This window comes from Ochotona princeps, chromosome 4, assembly GCF_030435755.1.
Source record: "Ochotona princeps isolate mOchPri1 chromosome 4, mOchPri1.hap1, whole genome shotgun sequence".
Classification (NCBI taxonomy): domain Eukaryota; kingdom Metazoa; phylum Chordata; class Mammalia; order Lagomorpha; family Ochotonidae; genus Ochotona; species Ochotona princeps.
Window position 1 is genome coordinate 24,204,686 of NC_080835.1, and position 23,030 is coordinate 24,227,715.

The 23,030-nt window shown below is 44.0% G+C and overlaps 1 protein-coding gene across 4 annotated transcripts in view; it reads right to left on the minus strand.

The window, feature by feature from the left end:
* LDLRAD3 (low density lipoprotein receptor class A domain containing 3) overlaps positions 1 to 23,030 on the minus strand; it is a 249,935-nt gene that overhangs the window by 110,563 nt on the left and 116,342 nt on the right. For 2 of the 4 annotated variants that reach the window (XM_058663174.1, XM_058663172.1), the window contains exons 3-4: positions 17,341 to 17,466; positions 2,178 to 2,312 (exon numbers count right to left, since the gene is read on the minus strand). In XM_058663174.1, the coding sequence (XP_058519157.1) occupies positions 2,178 to 2,312; positions 17,341 to 17,466 (261 nt within the window). The remainder of the gene's footprint in view (positions 1 to 2,177; positions 2,313 to 17,340; positions 17,467 to 23,030) is intronic. The other 2 variants (XM_058663175.1, XM_058663173.1) reach the window with 1 other exon arrangement.

Sequence of the window (23,030 nt, forward strand, 5' to 3'; positions counted from 1 at the left end):
GTGTCATACCGATGGCAACGGACAGGTGTTTGATGGCACTGATGGGGTTTGATGGCACTGCCAGCCGGGACTTGCTTTCCGGGAGCATTTGCACAAGGTTTACTTCCTAAGGTGACGTCCCATGAGTATGCAAGGTGCAAAGCTGATATTCCAAGGAGGATGCTTGCCAAGAGGTGGGCTTCAACAACAATGGCCACACCAGTCTGTTCTATGAACCTCCAGCTCAGCGGAATGGAATACAGAATCACAGAAAGAAGCAGCCAGCTCCAGAGACAACCACTCCTCCTAGGGACTCTTCTTTGCCAATCACCTTGAACACCTTGAATAAATGTAGGACACATTAACACATAACAATTGATATTTATGGAGGATTTCCCTCAACGCCACATCCCCAATCCAGGCTAGCTGTTTCCTGACAGTAGGATTACTATTCCACCTTTGGTATCTTTCACTGGCTGCACACTGGTGTGATGTTTTGGTTTTTAAATACCTGACTTTGCATACAGGCTAGCGATATCACCTTTCACTCAATTATAATTTTGCAAGTTCATCTGTGTAGCACAGGGGTCTCAGACTTTAAAGTGTAATAGGATCACTTGGGGGTGGGTGTCTCCAAAATAACAAAGACTCCTGGGTCCACCAAGGGGGCTGATTCCCTTTTTCTGGGATGAGGCCTGAGCATTCACGTTTCCAAACAGCTCCCAGGTGATGCTGATGGTCTATGGATGATACTGTGAAGAACATCGGGCAAGAGAAGGCTAAAAGGGGACTGTCCAGGCAGGGAAAAGCACAAATTGATTCTGCTACAGATTCCCTTCTCATAGTGCCCTCTGCACAAATCCTAGCAAACTGACTGCTGATACACATCCTGTCTTGTCTTTCCTGTTAGTGTCAGGCATCCAACTTTGAGTCAGGAATAATATTTGGTATGGGGCACACTCTCACTACCCATCTGTGTGTAACCAATTCACTGATTCCTTCATTCATTTTTAACAGCATAGTAAACACAAATGAACATAAAAGCTAGGACCTTAAAATAACCTACACCTAATTACAGCGGACTTGCCCCATCTATTTTACCTTTCCACACAGTAGTCTACCTGTTAAGCAGCTGACCATAATTTTCTTATTTTCTCCTTAAAGCCTCATTAAATTTATAAACTGCTAAAGTCATACTGCAGAATTATTAAATAATGCTCAAAGCAAATTCTACTGAGAAAAAAATAGTATGAATGATTCACAGCAGTAAGGTATTAAGTGAAACAAGTAAATATTACCTATAGATCACACTGACTTATGACATGATGAGCTAATACCCTTAGATGTGTTAAAATAAATGCACATTTCAAAATCAAGTTTTTTCTAATCACCAAAGACAGACATGTTATTGAGATTGAGTCAACACACCAGCACAGGTACAGGTGCCCTATGGGTTTCAACAGGAGAGAGCAGGACCTTAGCCCACCGTGTCATCCCCGGGTCCTTTTACAAAGCTCATCTTCCCCTCCCCCAGCCACATCCTTCAGCCTATTAAACAGCTTTCAAACAGCTTCCAAAACAAGAGCCCGATAGGAGCAGGCAACACATGCAGGAGGGAGCAACACCGTAAATCAACACAAGGGGAAAATGTTAACTCTGCTCATAATCACAGAGATGCAAATCGGAGCACTGGGGAGGCTCACATTATACAACGACTGGATCTGCAAAAATGGGGAAGAGCAGTGTGAATGCGCCTTTAGAGTATAAAACTGACAGCACAGACAGAGCTAGCAACCATGTGAACTGACACAAATATTCCAACAGCCGACTCAGTCTAACCAGGTGTCCCAACTCTCTGGATTATCCCAAAGCAGGGACAATCGGACACCCCACCCCACCCTGCCAACAAGACAATGACTTGGACAGAATGTGACACAGGGCTAAGGATGGCATGAAGAGGAAGTCTTTATTTAATATTTAATGTGTGAACAGCACCAGACACAGAATGGTAGGCACTGTGTCGTCAGAACCACCTAAACACATGGACCTACCAGTACAAGGCTGCAAGGTCAAGGTAAAAAAAATGCGCAGGGCAGCTGTGATTGGAGGAGGACTCGGGTGCCGCTTCCTTCATTTCACATTTCCTTCAGTGTTACCATGTTGTGTGATTGTTTTTTTAGGGTGCCAGAGGCTCCTACCTTGAGAACTTTCACAGCTTTCCTCATCGCTGTTGTCCTGACAATTGTTCTGCCCGTCGCAAATGAAGCTCTTGTCAATGCAGAGGCCATTCTTGCAGTGGTAGCGAGCAGTGGAGCAGAGCAGGGGGTTTGCTGCTGTGAAAGGAAAACAGAGCGCATCACAGGGAGGACAGGGTGTCCCCGTGGAGACCCCAATCCCCAACAAGCGCATCTACTAAGATGACACACTCAAAGCTCATCAGGGAGGCTGACCAGCCTGGACAGGACAAATGTTATTCTGGTGCCCTGTAACCACACCAGGGCAGCCAGAAGCAGTGCCTCTGTCTACACCATCAACCTCTAGACTGCCTCCTTGGGGTGAGGGGCAAACCTGCCTCTCACAGACTCTTCACTAGGGTACTTGAGGGTGCAATGGCCACCAGCACAGGAGATACACAGGGAAATGGAAAGCCACAAGGGATACCTGATTGAGTGGTCCATCAGCCTGAGCAGCCAAACGAAGTGATGTGTGATCAGATCGCCCCAGTAGCTATGTGGGATCCTTCTGGCTCCCTATCAATGGACTTGCCCTTTCATTCCTCACTTATTCTCCATGACTACGGTAAACTTAGCAGTCTCCACTTCTTCTCTGCAATCAAAATGGACCATGGACCCAGTGGACTAGAACTACTTCCTGCTCCAGGCACTGCAGGACCTTAAAAGAAATGACAGATCTGGACCTTCCAACCAAGGAGAAGGGTGGATGATTGCATAGTGAACCAACACAAAAACACTTCACAAATCTAGTGGAAAATCAGTGTCCCTACAGGCCAATTTGCTGCTTCTCCTGCTGTGCCATTCAACAATGTTCATTTGAATTGTTTTCAACACATTAAATAATCAGGTAGGAGTGGCTCCAATCCAAACTGCGCCATTTTGCAATCTTGCATGAATTAACTTGTCACTCTGAGCCTTAGCTGCTTTATCTGCGGACTGTGACAATGACACAATTTGCCAGGTCCAGTACAAACTGATAATGTACCTTGAAAGCAGTCAAGGTGGCAAGGGCAGGGCCCAAAACCAAGCACGGTGCCCTTCAAAGTGAAATATTTATCTTAGATGACTGCAGACAGTTATACACCCACATCATTAATCTGAGCATCGGATGAGACAACAGACAGTGCCAATTCTGACACACAGCAGAGGCTCAAGGATGTGCTCCACCTGCTTCCCTACTTCTGTGTGTCTCAGACCCATATGATGCGCCCTCCCACAAGGAATGATACTGGTAATGATGCAAAGAGGTCATCTTTAACCTTGAGCAATGAACTAGGCCAGTACTTGCATTGCATGCGGGGAGCACAGCACCATGGTGGAGGCTAGGCCCAGCACAGTAGATTGCCATGGGATTAGGTGCAAATTGGCCCAACTTATCTTGTCTGTAAAACTCCACTGAGCTATTAATATGCACAGGGATCAGGGCTATGAAGGCTTGTAACACATCCCAGGACTATGTAAACTCAAAGACTTTTTTTCTTATTAACACTGTTTAACTCAGAAAGGTTGATTTGAAACTTACAAAAGCAGAGAGAGACATAGAACATCAGTGCTCTGTTTTAAGGATGATGAACCAGTCTAAAGTCAAGCAAAAGTAATTTAGCATGAAAATGGAAGTTTTATTTTAAATTTCTGTGGCCCAGAGAATGTTGCAACCTGATTAAAGAGAAACCAAGGTCTAACTTCAGCCAAAACCAACATGGGGATATCTAAAACCACAATCATGATGGTTTGTTATCCAAGGCAACCCTCCAAACCCTGTGTCCATCAGCATTCCACCGCGGAGGCCTTCGGCATCCCTCAGACCTTGTGGATCACATGTATATGCCTCTGAAGCATCAGTAACAATCAGCTCACTCAAACACAGAGTCTTGGAAAAGCATTCTATTGTTCTAATATGGGGCAGACGTGCAAGCTTATGTAAGCATACTAGTGGAGAAGGCCAAGCTGAATTGCCCTTGCTGGGACTACTGTCATATATTCACTTTTTATCCAATTGCAAACTCTTACAACCTCACAAATCTTCCCAAGGAAAAGTCATATGCATATATGCCTGTATCCATATATACTGCATTTACTCATTCATGCATGTATGTACATTTGGAAATCACAGCACAGGATGGTTCTAACGCATAGAATCAAAATGACTGAGAACCAGAACATGTAAAGAACTCTTGTAAACCAGAAAGATAATTCAATAGAAATGCTTACAAAGGATGTAATCAGGCAATTCATTTTAAAGGAATGGTTGTCAGTAAAAATGTGAAAAAACTGTGTCATCACTGAAAATAAAGTGCCATTTCACATGCATCTGCCAAACATATGGTCTCAAATATCAGGCTGGTGATTGGCATTGCAATATGATGGGCAAAGTCAACACCAGGGATACCAGCATCCCATATCGTAGCTTGTTGGTGTCCTGGCTATTCTACTTCCAATCCAGCTCCCTGTTAATGTACCTGGCAAAGCAGTGGCAGATGGTCCAAGCATCTGGGCTCTTGCATCCAGGTAAAAGACTTGGATGAAGATCCTGGCTCTTGGTTTTGGCCTAGTCTTATTGTAACCATGGATGATTTTCTCTCTCTCTCTCTCTCTCTCTCTCCCCCCTCCCCCGCAACCCCCCTCTGTGTGTGTGTGTCTGTATGTTCTCTGTCTCCCCTTTCTCCCTATAACTCTGGCTTTCAAATAGACAAATCTTTTAAAAATAAAGTATTAGGCTATTGGTAAAGTCGTAGAGGAAGGCAAAGCCTTAACACAATCCAAGTGGGAATGCAAATTTGCAGGTCTGCTTAAGATCCCAATTTATTTTGGCATTTTGGTTGTTTTGTAGCTCTTTGTATATTCTGGAGATTAGCCCTCTATCACCTACGTAGTGTGCGAAGATCTCCCATTCTTTGGGTTGCTTTTTTACTTTGTTGATTGTTTCCCTTGCTGTACAGAAGCTTCTTAGTTTGATGAGGTCCCATTTGTTTATTCTGGTCTTGACTGCTATTGCTTTTGGTGTCCTTTTTAGGAAGTCGGGACCTACCCCTAGATCTTGCAGAGTATTTCCAACATTTTCTTCCAAAAGTCTGAAGGTTTCTGGATGTAGGTTTAGATCTTTTATCCATTTAGATTTGATCTTAGTGTATGGTGAGAGACGCAGGTCTATCTTTTTGTTTCTGCAGGCTATTACCCAGTTGTCCCAACAGCATTTATTGAACAGACCTTCCCACTTGCTTGGATTGTTGTTTGTCTTTTTGTCAAAGATTATTTGGCTGTATCTGTGTGGGTTCCCTTCTGGTGTTTCTATTCTGCTCCACTGATCTTCCTCTCTATCTTTGTGCCAGTACCAGGCTGTTTTGATTACCACTGCCCTATAGTATGTCCAGAGGTCCGGAACTGTGATTCCCCTGCTAACTTCAAACAAGCCACTCAAGAAATGGGCACGGGAAATGGGCAGACATTTCACAATGGAACAAACCCAAATGGCAAATAAACATGAAAAAAATGCTCAAGTTCCCTGGCAATTAGGGAAATGCAAATTAAAACATCAATGAGATACCACCTGACGCCAGTAAGATTGGCCCACATGAAAAAAAGCACCAACACTTGTTGGCGAGGTTGCGGGGAAAAGGGAACCCTACTCCATTGCTGGTGGGGCCGCAGGTTGGTACAGCCTCTATGGAAATCAGTATGGAGAATATTCAAACAACTCAAAATCAACATACCGTATAATCCAGCAATAGCACTCCTGGGAATATATCCAAAACAGCTGTTTCATGAGAAACCAACATGCACCCCTATGTTCATAGCAGCTCAATCAGTAATTGCAAAAACATGGAAGCAACCAAAATGCCCATCAGCAGAGAATTGGATAAGAAAGCTATGGTTCATCTACTCCATGGAATATTACTCAGCTATTAAAAAAAACAAAATGCAGTTCTTTGTGGCCAAATGGGCCCAACTGGAAACCATAATGCTAAGGGAAATGAGCCAATCCCCAAGGTTAGATACCACATGTTTGCCTTAATTTAAGATATGATGTTATATAAAACACGTTATGTTATGTATGTTATGTTATATGTTGTGTATAAACTAAAATTGAAATGTCAATGAGGTGGTCACAGAATGTGGTTAAGAACTCGCATTTACTTTTAACATATTGGTTACTCATTACTATGTCAATTAATTCCATAATGTTGTAAATTTTTGCTGATGGTATGTTGGAGCTTTTAATTGATCGGGATGATACTCTGCGGGCTCTACCTTAAAATCAGAGACGGTCTTCCTAAGAAGCCATTGAACTTGACTGGACAATAAGATGCTGGAGTCTATGTTTGGTATATGCTTGCAATGAGGGAATCTCAACTGAACTTGAACTGTGGTTATGCAACAAGTTGGAGGAATCCACCATGGGAGGAGGGTTTGTGGAGGGGTGGGGAGAAACCCAGTACCTATGAAACTGTGTCACATAATACAATGTAATTAATGAATAAATTAAAAAAACTAAAAAAAATCCCAATTTAATGATATCTAGTGAAGTTTAAGGTGACCATCACCTACAGTCTAGCAATTTCACTTTCTGCCATATCCTCCAGTGATACTCCTAAATTAAAATGTTCAGTGAAACCACTATCAGTCAAATCAAAAAAGATAAAGAAAATTTTAAAAAATGAGAAATGAGGCAGGCACTTGGCACAGTGGTTGAGATGCCTGGAGTTGCTCCCAAGCTTAGCTTCCTGCTAATGTGCACCCTGGTTCGCAGTGGAGAATGGCCCAAGTACTTGGGTCCCTGTCATCCACATATGAGATCTAAGTTGGGTTCTAGGGTCCTGGGTTGCATTTTAGGGTCCCAGTTTTGGCCTGTCCCCAGTCCTAGCTCTTGGGGGCATCTGGATATGGGAGCTATCTTTCTGTCTGTGTCTCCTAAATAAATCTTTTAAATGAACAAATAAATAGTATTTTAAAACATCAGAAATAAACCAAAGGTTCACCTATGAGAAAACAGATACAAGGTGGTATACTGTCACAGTGGAATTCTCTAAGAGTACCCAAAAGGTTTTCTAACTTTTTCTGCAAGGAGCCAGATTTTGCCAGCCATTTGATCTCTGCCCCTGTTATAATGATTTAGTATGGTCACTGTAAGGCACAACAGTCACAGACAACTCATCAATGAAGGATGCGTTTATGTTGTAATAAAACTGTATTTATAAAATTAGGCCAATTCTGGCTCATACATAGGTCACTGGGTATCAGCCACTGCTGTCTGGTAGTGAAAAATTAACGGGCTGTGTCAAGATATGCAGATTTCACAAATACAAGAGTGAGTGAGGTATTTATCTATATTCATCTATACAAAGCTCCCCATGTTAAAAAAAATCGCTGCTTATTACTGCTTATACAAAGATTCATATTGAAAGTATAAAAACTTCCAGGGAATAAATAATCTCAGGTTCAGGACAGTGGACTCTGCTGGGGAGGAGTTGCAGGGTAGAAACTGGAGGATATATAGAAACTTCTAATTATATGATGACATTTAATTACTTTGAAAGCTGAAGCAAGTAAGGCAATATGGCAATACATATGTATTTTTTTAAACCAGAGTGTTGGGAATGCAGGTGCTCATTTTATTTGACTTTTTCTGTTCAGTATGTCCTACAGCTTTCAAGACAAGACTTGGGGTCTAGGCTGGGTCCAGTAGTGCTCCCCTTTCTGCTCCTTTGCTCTCTACCACAGATTCTCTGTGGCCCCCATACTGCAGTCGGCAATCACTGACTGTCTATTTTCAAAAGATCTGCAAAGGAACATTTTGAATTTCTCATCACTGAGATAAACGTCAGAGGTGATGATATGCTAATTATCCTACCTGATTGGACGCTTACATAGGATTTACATGCCTTGAAATAATCATTCTGTAAGGTGGACTTTGAGATGCGGAGGTTAAGACAAGGCTTGAGTCATCCATATCCCATATCACGGTGCCTGGGGTGAGGCCCCAGGTCCCCTCCAAATTCCACCTGCTTGCTGATATGTACCCTGGCAGGCAGTGGTGATGGCTCAAGTACACGGGTCCCTGCCACTCCTATGAGAGACTCAGATGGAAACAGGTCCATGTGGGACTGCTCCTTGTCAATGACTCCTTGTATAAAATATCACACAGGATGCAAGAGCAGAAGGAGAAATGGCAGTTGTGTATCCCACATGCAGCAGCAAATAGAAAAGGGTTCTCCCGAACCCATGAGCCACCAAGCATGTGCCCCAGTGCTCATGGCTGGAAAGAGTCAGGAGTTCTTGGGTGGGCCCTCGTGACTATGTTTCTCATCTACGTTCACTCCAGTGGGCTTTGTCTTAGAGCATCCATGGAGAAAGCAGATTAGAAATGAGAAGGGAGACTGCTTACCACCCTGAGAAGGAACTGGCAGCTAGAAATAAAAGCCTAGAAACAGCTATGGGCAGGGACATAAGAGCTATAAAAAGCAACCTCAAGAGCTCCAATAGCACCAGGACCAAACAGGGTTTAAAAGGAGTCTAGAAAGTTCTAGAGAGGAGCCAAAGGCAACTGATGTATGACATCCTGGTTAAAGATCAAGTTCCTAAGAATGAACCTGAGCTTCCACCAAAAACGGTAACTGCCACTGAAGCCAAGATGCAAAACATCACCAAGACTCCTGGCAGTGATGTAAGTGCTTGGCATGACGCTGACTCACCACCCCCAGGGACCCCAAACAGCTCAAGTTTGCCAACACGACTTTTAAGGCCTGCGCCAGGTTCAGAACCAAGTCATGCGGGACAAAGTAGCCTGGAGCAGGCAGGACTCAAGTTAGAGGGCTTTCCTGGTCCAGAACCCTGCAAAGAGGAAATGCAAACAGCTCATACACTGCTCCTGCCTAAGGATGTGAGGCCTCAGTGTCTTGCAGCACTTTGTGGTTTCCCATTATCTGTGCATGCACTGCCCTTGCCAGGACTTCCCAGACCCTGCAAACAGTTACTCTGGGAGAAGAGCACTGGATCTTCCTGCACTGATTTCACTAGGAGGTAGACAAAGAAAAACTGTTGGCATGGTGACCCTCCGAAGCTCAGCTGCAGGCTCAGAGGCTCCCTGGTCATTACCCACTCCCCAGAAACCCTGGCTCTGAGAGCTCTGCTTCCCAGCCTCCACCACTCAGGAAAGAGAATCTGGCTCTCCACATTTTCCCAAGCAGCAGCTCAGTGGTCTGTTAAACTGGCCGTGTCGATTTCACCCACATCTATAGTAGCTGGCCAGAGGAGAATGCTGTGGTCATCCAGCAGCCGCTGACCAACTTCCAAACAGGAAATGAGGCTGTATGGCTTTATGGGGACTTGGGGAATGTCCGCTCTCCTTCCTTCAAAGTCTGTGAAACCAGCCCCTCTCCCACCTCAAAGGGCTCTTGATGAAACACAAACATTAACCCTTCTCGTCTCTAGTACCCACAATTCCCATCTGCTCCTTGGTCCTGCAGTAGTTGCTGCTCGCTTCCTAACCTCATGACCTCCGGGGGGTATCTTGGCTTCCTAGCCCGTTTTCCTGGGAACTGGGGATGGGGGTGGAGCTGCAAGGAGCCTAGTTCTCCATGATCCAGGATGCCAACCCCAAGAAACCAGACTGTTCAGTGCCTCAGAGGACCCACCCCAGCCACGCCTGGACACCTCCAGGATTCAGAAAGGCTGCCACCAGACTTTGGCTTGTCTGTGGCAGCTTCAAGCTCTTATGTTCCCATTAAGGTTTGGGTGTTTGTGTCCCAGCACCAGGCTAGCACGTTCTGGCCATGGCAGCCTTCCACTCACCAGGCCATTGCAAGGCCAACATGCAGCTGCGTCCAGAGCTCAGACTTCCTGTCTGTAGGAGACAAAGGCTGCTCCACTACCCAAGTATGCAAGAGCTAAGGCTACTCCACCCACATCCAGAGACTCAGAAGATCCTTAAACCCAGTGAGCACAGGTCTTCGTATAAGTCAAAATCATTGTCCCTGACCACTTCCTCTCCCTCGGTAAAGGTTGTTTGGGCATGGCTGCCCCTCGTCCAACACCAAAACCTGGCCTTCTATGGAACAAGTCCAATTTCCCCACATATTCCCTGCTCCCGATGCTGCCCGGACTCTGCTGCGTGTCCCCTCTCCTCCTTTACTGCTCCTCCCTGCATCTCACTTCCAAGAAAGCTGCTGCCATGCCCCAGTGACCCAGGTGTCAGCCCTCATAGCTGAGCCCCTCTTTCCATTCTGCACCTGCTCAGTATTACTCATCCCTCACTGGGCATCAAGTGTAGCCCCAGAGTATTAACTTCTCCTGGCTTGCCCCAGTACTCCATCGGAAGTACCTGTTCTGTGGCTGTGGCTCACTGTATGGAAGTAAAGTCCACTTGGACTCAAACTTGAGCTGTATTGTTTAATAGCAGTATGATGTTGGGAAAACTTACTAAGCCTAGGCTCTCTCATCTGTGAAGCGGGAATAAAGATAGAACCTGTATCATGAAATGGTGTGAGAATTAAATGAATGCAAATCAGACAAGCATAGAGAACGGCATGTAGGCCACAGTAGATGTCCAACCAGATCTAGTTTAACTAGAAAGCTGGTTTGGAAGGGTGGTGGCCGAACTTGAGCCAGTGCTTATACAGGATGCTAATGTTGCAGGTGGTGGCTTAATGTGCTGTGCCATGACAAAGGCCCATATCACAACCTTTTCAAACAACTAGTTCATTAGAGTCAGGATTCAAAAAGTCTTTTTGCCAGATCTGGCTATTTTGGCTTCTCATCTCTTTCAACCTACAGGTTACTCCTTTCCATTAACTTTTTTGGGGGGCGCTAGGGAAGTGCAAGTAAATCTTACATCTTTATGGGTAACTCTTAGCCCTGAAACACTTCCCCGACTCTGGCTCTGGCAGCTTACCTGCCCGGGGGGGTCACTAACATGTTCCATTGTCCCTGAACATCCTGTTCACCGCTGGCTGGGTCTAGCGGCTCTGTCAGATTAAGAGGGAATGTTTTTGGCAGAACACTCTCATGCTGGTGATTTGTGTGTCAGCCACAAGACATCAGACAGCAAGTAAGGGCTAGTTGTTTCTCTTTTTGCACCTGAAACTGGCTTACTGGGGTGTGGGTTTCAGATCAGATGCAGGTAACTGCCCCCCTAACTCACCTGCTGAACGTTGCTCTAAAACCCCATCTGACTACAAGCAGCAGCTGTGTTTAGAACTGGCAAAGTAAATTGCAGCAGGCTGACCAGGGAAGAAGACGACCAAAGTTTGAACTATCATAAAAATGGTAATTTTACCATCTTTCCCTCCTCTTGGAGCCCCTGGACAGCAACCCCATAATGACATTAAGAATGCCCAGGTTGATGGTCAAACTGTATACCCACACATCAGTGCACCAAAGGCAGTGAGACCTGAAGCCACAGGCAGATGAGCTGGGAGGGGCACTGGCACTGTGAGAATAGCACGGAAAAGCCTGTGGCCTCAAGCCACACAAGGCAGAAGCTTGCGGCCTGGTCCAACAGCATGTACGCTCCAGGTCCAGAGTGTGGTCCAAAATTATACATCATATGGAGAACCAGGAAAATGTGAATTCCCCTGAGAGGAGAAAATCAAGAGACATCAAGAGAAGGATGATGCAGATGTTAGGATTGAGGGACAAAGACATGGAAGCAGATGTTACACAAACACTCTAATGAGCAATCACCAACACTCTCAAAATAAGTAGAAAAGTGGAAAAGCTTGGAACGAAGAATCAGAAACTTGACAGAAGAACCCACAGCAAGCTGCAAAACTATGATAACTGATATTAAAACAACAGCGAATGAGTTTCAAAGTACACTGGAAATGGCAAGGGGAAGAACAAGTGAATTTGATGAGAGATGAACAGAAATGATTGAACTTGAGCAATAAAAAGAAAAAAAGACTGATTCAAAAATGAGCACTAGGGCCAGCACTGTAGCACAGTATGTCATCTGCCTGCCATGCTAACATCTCATATATGCTCTGGTTCAAGTCCTGGTTGCTGCACTTCTAATCTAGCTCCCAAATAATGCATCTGGAAAAGCAGTAGAAGATGGCCCAAATGTCTGGGGCCTTCACCCACATGGCAGACCTGGATGGAGTTCTGAGTTGCTGGCCATGGCAACCATTTGGGGAGTGAATCAGCCGGTAAAAGATGTCTTGCTCTTCCTCTGTCAATTTGCTTTTCAAAGAAATAAATCTCTCTAAAATTGTTTGATAAACTGGATAAAGCCACAGGGACCCATGGGCTAACAACAAAAGATTCAAGGCTGTTGTTTAGGAAAGAGTAGAGTATTATAAAAAGAATACTTAAAAATAATAGCTGGAACACACCAACTATGGCAAAAGAAGAAAACCTACAGATTCAGATTGCTCAGAGAACCCTAAACAGGATCAACACAAACAAATCCACCCAGACACACTGTGGTCTCACCGTGGAAATCTAAAGACAGACAGAAAAAAAGTCTTCAAAGCAGCTAAAGAAAAATGATACATAAACTATGAGGAACACTTTGAATCACTATAAATTTCTCTTCGGCAGTCACAGAAGCCAGTAGGAAGTGGCACATTAAAAGTGCTTAGAGAAAAGAACTGTCAACCCAGAGTTCTAGATGCCATAATAGTATAGTTCAGGAATGAAATGAAATAAAGACATTCTCACATGAAGGAAAACCAAGAGGATTTGTTGCTCTCACAACTGCTGTGTCTGAATTGCTACAGGAAGTTGTTCGGACAGAAGGCAAATGATACTAGAAGGATACCTAGGCATGGGGAAGGAGAGAAGGGCAACTAAAATGGCAATATCTGTGCAAATACAATGTTTTCCCCTGGAGAACTTCAACATCATATCCGAAAATGCAAAGCAAAAACCAAAACATTGTTAAGGCATTTTGTACCGTCTTAGATTTATTATACATAAGAAATAGCAAAGAGATCAATGGAGAGGAAAGCTTGCCAACTCTGACTCGGAGGGCATCCTGCTGGCACAGGCCACCTGGGAAGAGATCCTGCCAGTCCCAGGAGAATTCAGCTGAGCCATCCACTTCAGAGCTCCACACAGCTCTCACCCAGACATTTTAGCTGCCAAGGATGATCACCACCTATGTCCATTCTTTGAGGGCTTCAAGAACGAGACACTCAAGTTCTACCAGTATTCTATTAGTAGCTATTCTTGCCTGAGAAAGAACTTTGGGGAGTCAGCTCTCTAATTACAGTATGATTCACACAGCAAAGGGAGGATAAACATCTGATTTTTTTTTCTGATATCCACCAGTCTTCAAAATAGCAAGTCAAAATTCACTATTTTTCTTTACTTTATAGTTTTTATTTGAGCGCTTTCATTTTATCCAAAAGGAAGAGAGGGCATGTTTTCCATTTCCCAAGTGTCTGCAACAAGCCAGGTCTGAAGACAGGAGCACAGAACTCATTCCAGGTCTCCCAAGAGGGTTGAGCGAGAGTGTGCCCTGGCAAGAAGCTGGACAGGATGAGGATCTGGGCTGCACACCAGATACTCCAATAAGGGATGTGAGCATTCCAAGTGGCAGCCTCATTGCTGTATCACACACTTGCCCCAGCATCACTTTTCAAACAGCAGACATACAAATGGAAACTGCTGGCTTAATCCCCACTGACTTAATGTGCAATAGACACAATGTGCTCATGCAGACAAATACAAACAGATAGCCAAACATTTAGATCATTCGAGGTTTCTAACGTTGCAAGGGTGCACAAAGGATGATACAATCATTTTGAAATCATACACTATAATGTGTCACACCTGTTTTTTATTGCCATGGAATCACTCATTGGCATGGATGCAAGAATGTAAACAAACCTATGTCTATTCATGTAAAATTTCTCAATCCAACTGTAAGATCCCCACAGACATCAGGAAGTAAACATCAGATTGAAGGACTAAATGAAATACAAAAGAATGGCCTTAGAAATTCAAAGACAAAACTCTAGTAGAAGTGGTCTTTACTTTAATCTCTCATTCACAGTTTCATTTTAAACCACGATTTATTTTTACTTCAATTACTCTGGGTCAGGCAGGATATTAAACACAAGTCAGATATCCCTGCATACAGTTCTCACAGTAACTCTAAGATGCTGGTCCCTGGCACATGCTGAAGAGGGACAGCGAAACCACTATTGGGAGGAAATCAGGTGACGGGTCCAACTCAGGCTTCCTTGGAGTGGGACATGGGCCCACGCCTAGGCCCACTGCTTCCAGGGGCATTTCCTCCCTCAGGTTCTTATCCTGTTGGTCACACGCATGCTCCCTGCAACTCCGGGCTTCTGCCATTGTCCTACACACAGAACAGTGGTTGTGCCAGGCTTCTCCACTTGTAATCCACAAGGACAGACTAAGGTCAAGGAGAAGTCACACCAAACAGCTGTAAATAACCTGTGTTCCCAAGGAGAGGCAGAGCTATGGCCCAGGATACGGGTTACACAGTAAGCAATCACACATATCTCCTCAAGGACTTGAATTAGAATCAACAGGCCAGGGAAAAATCAATTGAGCAGAACCCCTACCTAAGCCCTTCAAACACAAGTACAGAAAAAGAAACCACAAGAGAAAATAGTCACAGAAATGAAGATATCACAATTACGTACATTAAAGGAAAATATAACTCTCACACACATATGAGGGCATTTAAAAAGTCACAGAGGGGCCTGCACGATGGCTCAATGCCTAACTCCATCTTGCAAATGCCAGAGCCCATACAGGGGCCAGTTCATGCCCCAGCTGCTCCATTTCTCATCCAGCTCTCTGCTTGGAAAACCAATGGAGGACAGTCTAACGCCTTGGAACCCTGCACCCGTGTGGGAGACCCGGAAGAAGCTCCTGGCTTCAGATCAGCTCAGCTCTGACCATTGTGGCCATCTGGGGAGTGAACCAACAGACTGAAGATGTTTCTGTCTCTCCTTCTCTCCATAAATCTGATCTGCCTTTCCAATAAAAATAAGTAAATCTTAAAAAAAAAAAAAGACCATGGAGAAATGGAGCTAAAAGATACATTTATTTTGGTGTAGAAAATATTTCCAGGGTGGCAATTTAGCCTAGTGGCCCAGATACTGGGTAGGATGTTCCTGTCCCAAATCATACTACCTGGGTTCAATTCCCCCATGTCAGTTACCCATCAGTGCAGATTTTAGAAGGGAGCAGGTGGTGGCTGCAGAACATGGGTCTCTGACACTCACATGTGATATGTAGATTGAGTTCCTGGTCTATGGCTTCAACCTAGCACAGCCCCAGCTGTAGAAGATGTTGACGGAGTAAACCAATATGCAGGAGTCTCTGATTGTGCCACTCAAGCAAAGGAATTAAAAATTAAAATATTTTTCAATAAACTTTTAGAAATATGTGTGTGTGTGTGTGTATATATAGAGAGAAGAGACAGATGGAAAGAGAGAGAACTGGCACCAACGACCTAAGCATTAATAGTGCTTAATTGTAATTCATGTGGTTATTGGCAATTTTGTCTTCTTCTTTGTACTTTTTTATATTTTTCAAGTTCTTTACAATAATTAGAAGACAAAAACCTGTTATTAATCCCTGTAAGGGAGGTAGGGGGGAATGAACAGGTAGCCATGGAGGATTAGGGCTGACAAGCCTTTCTTTGGAACACTGTAGCAGTGAATTGAATGACGCCTACTTTCAAGCACAGGTGAGTTCAGGTAACACTCATATAGGGTAAACTCCCTGACCTTGACAATTGTACCACAGTGGCATGGGTTGACAATGGGGAGGCCATGCATGGATAGAGACATGGAATATAGCAAGTTTCTGTATTTTCCTCTCCTTTATTCTGTGAACCTAAAACTTCTCTGAAATAACCAAAAATCTTAATATCATGCAAGTAGAGAATATAAATGTATAAATTTTTTCAGAACCAAGCAAATTACAAACACTCAAGTAGTCTACTATCTGAGTATCTTAGGGAGAGGAAAGAAAAGTGACCAGAGGGACCAGTGGTAGGTACAAAGCACCTCACTGGGAGAGGTGGGATGATACTGAAGGTGGGGAAGACCCACATGGAGTCCCCTGAGGTTTCTGTGTGTGGAGCCATGATGCACACAGATGCTGAAAAGGAAGGCCTTTAGGCATCCAGGCCCAGGGGAAGTGAAGCCCAACAATCAGACTGCTAAGATGCAGCGTCTGGTACAGCGAGCATGTTGGGGGTGGGGTACACGCATGTTTGTGTATAAATGTGCATGTTGATATCATAGGACATTAAACAACAGGCAAACAAATCAAGGTGGTCACAGTCAAGGGTATGTGCAGCTTTATCTACAAGAACATATCCTTATAGCATGTGTGCTCTTCCGTTCTCATTACTGTAAAAATATACTGGAGGCAGCCTAACTTAATAAAGAAAAGGGGCTTATTTTTTTACTCATGATTCTGGGGGTTCACAGTACAAGATCCAGCAAGTTCCATTGGTTTGGCCTCTAGTGCCGTTGTTCTTGGTGGTGAAGTCCCAAGGTGGCAGTAAGCACCACATGACAAAAAACAGGGAGCACATGTATCTGTCCACAGTCTCTGACAAAGCCATCAGGACCTAACCACCACCTCAATGGGCGTAATCCCACCCATCACTTGCCAAAGGCCCCAGCTCCAAATATCATAGTGCATTAACTTTGTACCTCTTTGTACTATTCCCTTATGACTTTGGGGACTTAAGTCCTGCACTGAGCAGGGACAAATTTTTAAATCACAGCATGATGTATATATTAGTGAATACCTACTTTTTTGGAAAGACTGCAAAGCAGGAAGGAAAGCAGGCAAACACAGACGTGGGCGTTGCATCAGAGGCAATCAGACGAGGCAGTGAAAGAACCCACAAGTGATTCTGCTACTTATGATCCATGTGGCCCAGAAGCTTTAATCTAACCATTCTGCACTTGACACTCCTGAACTACAGACACCTGCATGTGCACAGCATGCTTCAGGACCAGGACCTTCACAGAGTCCCCAGTAAATGGCAGGTGAGCATTTGCAGATTTCCGTAAGGGAGAGGGGAGAAAGATGTGAATGTTGGAATCACACAGAGAATGACTGGAACGGGCACAGTCAGCTGGTGGGACGGGGGAGAGGTTGAAGCATCCGCATCTGCAATACTTACTGCAGTTCTCTTCGTCGCTGCCATCGGGGCAATCCTCAAACCCGTTACACCGGAAGCGGCCAATGATACAATGGATGCCGCTGGCACAGGGGAAGAATGTGGGGCCGCACTTGGACTTGGCCTTGGCTGCAGGAGGAAAAAGGACAAACAGCAAACCATCAGATCAAGTTCTGAGGCCACGGCACACTCATCCCATTCTGAATGTAAATCCTTTCAGGTTCTCCCTGAGGGCCGCCATGCAGTGCCCTCCTCAAATACCTGGCCTGGACACCCATGGGTGGCAACTTCTAGATGAGAAAGCCTACTCCTGTTGCTTCACAAGGACCCAAGAGGCCAAAACATGGCAGCTGCTCAATCAAAATGTTCTGAACAAAGGAATCAACGGGCGAATGGGTGAGCACATGGATGATGGATGGAGCTTGTTTCATAAGGTGCCCAAGAACTCATCAAAATTCATTCCCTGACTGCTGAAGCAATCATAGCCAAGACGGAGTGTTTACAATACTAGGCAGTGTGCCAAGTGCTCTGCATGGATTATCTCATTTAATCTACCCAGCAGCCACCCAAGGGAATGGCATGCACCAAAAAAAGGGAGCCTAACAAAGTCTGCAAGTGTCTTTCCAAAGGCCTGCTTGCAAGGCTGACTCCTGCTTGGCTGCAGGCTGGGATTGGGAGGGTTTCCCATCCACCCTAACTGTTGAAAGTGGCTCACTGTGCCTAAACTGTGCACACAGTACTGTTTATGCTGAACCCCTGCTATCCTTTCTTGATCCGGAATTTAGGTACATGCTAGACAAAGGGTGCCTAGATAATCAAAACCAGGTAAAAGCCCACTGACTTTCCAGTGAATCATGACGAACAACATTCCACATGTGTCATATAAGCCAGCGTTGTGGCATCAAATACAACCTCTGTGACTCGACATAAGATGATTTTCTTGGATCTCTGGGCCTGGTCTCCTGTGGACTTCACTCCTTTCCCCTTCACTTTTGTATCCCTTCGCTATAACAAAACACATCTGGAGTTCTGTGTAGCCTTGCCAGCCACTTAACTCGACAGGGGTTTTGGGAATTCCCCTAAAGGTATGTTCTGAGAGGTGACATGACTTGGCCAAGGCCACATGGCTAGAACACACAGAGCCCAGAAACTAAAACCATCTGCTCAATGACACTGACACTTGTGAAGGTTACCAAGGTTCCCAACAAAAGCCACATTCTTGCACCTAAGATTCTTCCTCTATTTTTGTTGTACAAAAAACCGTTGTAACGTGACCTTGACTGAGTGTCCTGCTAAACCAAATAGTCCCAGAAGGCTATGCACTTTGCTGTTAATGGTGCAGGCTCTTCTGGCTGGTGATTAGGAGTCATGACACCACATCCAGCACTATATCCAGGCAACACACCCAATCTAGTATCCCTCTTAACTCCTTTCTTAGAAACAGAACTCATGATCTGCTAACTTTGGCAGCAACTGATTGACAACAAATATGGTTTTGAAGGCTCAGACACATCTTAAAATCCCCTCATGGCTTTGCTGAAACCTGAAACTTCTATGATGGTACTCGCATACTCCTCCTCTCAAAACACAAACTCAGGAGAGTCTGGTTTTAAATTCGGGTTCCACGTTTTATGAACTTGGGCAAGTTTCTAAATATTGCTGAACCTCTTTTTCTACTGGAGGAATATCTATTTCACAGGACACTAAGGACTCAGTGAGCTCATCTACATAACACTTAAAAGAAGTAAAGTAGACAGATGTCCAAATCATGGTAATGCCAGGCTATCATCATCATCTCTAGGTTTATAAGAATTTTAGCTCATCCTTGAGCTGTTAATTTTTTCCCAATGGTCAAAGCTAGAAAAAGCTCTTTGTGGAAGATCTCTAAGAATTGTTCTGAAGTGACTTATACTATGCAATGTTAAAGAGGAAAAAAAAAAAAGCAAAGTGCAAAACAGCATCTATAACACTTTGCCATCTGCATAGGAAGACGTAAGAAAATGTGCCTCTGTGCCAAAGAACTACTCACACAGGAAGACTAAACCAGGAACCAAAGAGACAAGTGATCTATGGGGCAGGAAAAGGAAGGAGGAGAAAGAATGAGGTGCTAGGAACCGAAGGTATCACAGATCTCCCTATCTCTATATAGATTTATAGAAATGGATTCAGAGAAGGTTGTATCTTAGAATCATAAGAAACTTGGTACACCCCAAAAATAAGCTATTAAAATCACCCATGAAGCTTGGTGCAGTAGCCTAGTGGCTAAAGTCCTAACCTTGCAAGCACCAGGATCCCATATGTGCACCAGTTCGTATCCTGGCTGCTTCATTTCCCATCCAGCTCCCTGCTTGTGGCCTAGGAGAGCAGTCAAGGAAAGCCCAAGCCCTGGGACCCTGCACCTGCATGGCAGACCAGGAAGAAGCCGATCTCCCATGGCAGCTTGGGGAGCTCTCATGTGGCTATTTGGGGAGTGAATCAACGGATGGGAAATCTTTCTCTCTGTCTCTCCTCCTCTCTGTAAATCTGCCTTTACAATAAAAATAAATAAATCTTAAAAAAAATTGCCCATGGGGAAGGACTCAAAATGCAATGTAAGCAGCAGTGAGTAGACTTCAAGATGCTCCAAACAGATAACACTACAACCTTGCAATAGGTGCAAAGAAAAGAATCAGCCTAGGTATCTCTAGAAAATGTTATTCACACTAGATTTTGTAAAGCTAAAGGAAGAAAAATTTATACACAAATACTATCCTGTAGTTAAATTGATTTCTTACAAGGATATACATTAGCAATTCTCAAACTACTTTTTTGTGTATCCTACAGTTAAACAAATAAGTAAACACACTGTAAGCAATAAGAGCAGGACTTCTGGATGTCAGCAGAAAATGCTATCAAGAAGGAAGGGGGAAAGTTAAAACAGACCTGAGGTGCTGATGTGGGATCTCAGCTATCAGCACCAAATCAGAGTCTTAAAGAATCAGAGAGACACAGAGCTAGAGATGTGTCAGAGAACAGACACAGACAGGGAAACCAGATGGATAGATGAATCTGTGTGCGTGTGCATGGATGAACATCCACACATATATTTCCTAGCTCTTTTGCAGATCTATATTAGAAACTAGAATTCTGAATGAGAGAATTAACAACAGGATTAGCAATGAGCACATCTGCTTCTCAGCTTTTGGGTTTTCCTGGTAGTGTTATACAGTAAAGGGAATCGGCTTCCTTGGAAAAGTAGTTGGTTCGTGGGGTACACAAGAGATGAGCCTGGAGTATCCCATGGCCATGGAAACCAAATGGGTTCTCCAAATGTCACAGGACTTGTCAAACAGACATAGGACTTAACCTAAAGAAGTCCCTAATGGCCAAAGCTAACATAATTTGAGCAACAAATTAACAACAGCCCTGGATTGTGAGCTAGAGAATAAAGTACCTCTGAGACAATACTGGTACTAAATTTAAGTAATTCAATGAATGAAGGATAATTGCCATTGATAAATGCAGAATTGTATACTTAATGGAAAACCATAATTTAGCAAATATTAGTCTAATAACTTAGAGGCAAGACCCACCACTGCGGGTTATAACCAGAGGGCCCAAGTTTGAGAAGAAAAAACAGGGTATGTGCATAGTTTCAAAGCACCTCACCCAAAATGTTGATCAATTTAAAATTTACTTGAGAGTGGTTAAGTTTGGTGGATATTTGCCCCAGCATCCCCAACCCAACCCAAGCGATTGCTAGTGTTAAGTATCATTGGTCAGTATCACCAGAAGACAGACACATCCACCTCACAGCCCCTCAGATGATGAAAACATTCTGGTTGCTGGTGTCAGTAACACTAGCAGTCAGATACATCCACCCCAGAGCCTCTCAAGTGGGGAACTGGGAAGCATGTGGGATCTCTTCTGTAGCATTCTTGGTCAAACACAAAGAATCAAGGTAATCACAAGGAAATACCATAACCCAAGTGGAAAGACATCCTACAGTGTAACCGGCTCAGTGGTCTTCAAACAAAGGACAAAGACAGACTGAGAAATGATTGCAGATTGGAGGAGACCAAGAAGACATCAGGTTTTAACCCAATCTTGGATCTCAGAACAAAAAAACAGATACTAGTAGAAAACTGGTTAAATGTCACCAAAATTCCTTAGTACAGTTAAAAGTATTGTGCCAACATTAATTTTTTTAGCTTTGATAACTGTGCTACAGCTATCAAAGATGTTATTATTAAATAGCAATTTCCAGACTGTTTTTATGGTCTTATTTTTTGCCATTTTCTGTACATCTAAAATCCTTTCAAAATAAATGTTAAACACATGCTCGCTGTGAAACAAAGTACGGAGAGGGGAAAAAACTGCCTATAATCACACCACTCCAAAATAACCACAGTTACCACTCTCCCGTGCCTCCCATTTACACACTAACATCATCATACATATAATTAATTTCCCAGGGGTTTTGTTTAGCTTTTTGTATGGGATGGAGTTACACAGTTCCAAGAAATAACAGCAAAATCTCTAGCACCGTTTCCTGCTCCTCCCATGGTAAAAATCTCGTAACTTCTGAGACAGCATCACCATCAAGGTAGCATCACTGCTACCATTTAGGAGACGTACGTCGATACCAGTATGCTCTTGATGCCCTGGTACAGCCACACTCACCACACAATCTCCTCATTAAAAATCGGTAGTCACTAATGTATTTGACATTTCTACACTTTTGTTAATGCCAAGGCAGTTCAGAAAAGGAAGCACACAGTTTATAGCCTTTGGGGAACGGTTTGTTTTCATTCGTGTTTCATTCAAAATATAATTTTGAGAACTAATTCTTTCACTTGTCATGACAATGTAAATATTTCCCAAAGTTTGTCACGGCTACAAAACAGTTCAGCAGATTCAGAGGGCAATGTACGCTATCACTTCCTCACCTGGGGGACTTGGTGCTACTGTGTTTGCATTTGATCTGTTACCCAAAGGTTCACATACTGTAAGTTTAAGCCGCTGCCTGTAATGCTTGCATTCTGCCTAGCTACTCCATTTCTGATCCAGCTCTCTATTTACACACATTGGAAAGCAACCCAAGACGGCCCAAGTAGTTGGGCCCTGCCACCCACGTGGGAGACTCAAGTGGGGTTCCAGGCTCCTGGCCTTGGCCTGGCTCAGCCCTGGTTTTTGCAGTCATTAGGGGGAATGAAGCAGTCAATGGAACATATTGTGTGTGTGTGTGTGTGTGTGTGTGTGTGTGTGTATGCACCACGCTGTCTCTAGAGAGAGAGAGAAAGACTGCCTTTCCAATGATTATCTAAGTCTTGCAGAGGAAAAAGAACTATAATTCCTGAAGTGTTGACAGTAAGAAGTGGTATAACCTTTAAGGCACGAACCCTAGTAGATAGTAATTAGGTCACTAGGGTGCTGCCTGCAGAAGAGGAAGAATTCTGGAGTGCAACAGTTCCTGCAAGCTTCAGTTGCTATGTGAGCAGCAAGTCTGACCCCTGATTCACTCTAGCTTCCTGTCCTGCCAGGCAATGATCTCTCACTGTCACACAATATTCCTGCTCATTAGAGCAGAGTAAAGCAACACCACATTCTTGAACCTTCACAACTGTGAGCTAAATGAGCTTCTTTCTTAACACATGACTTAGCCTCCAGCATTTAGTTAGAATATACATAGTTAAAAGAACTGGCTCAGCATC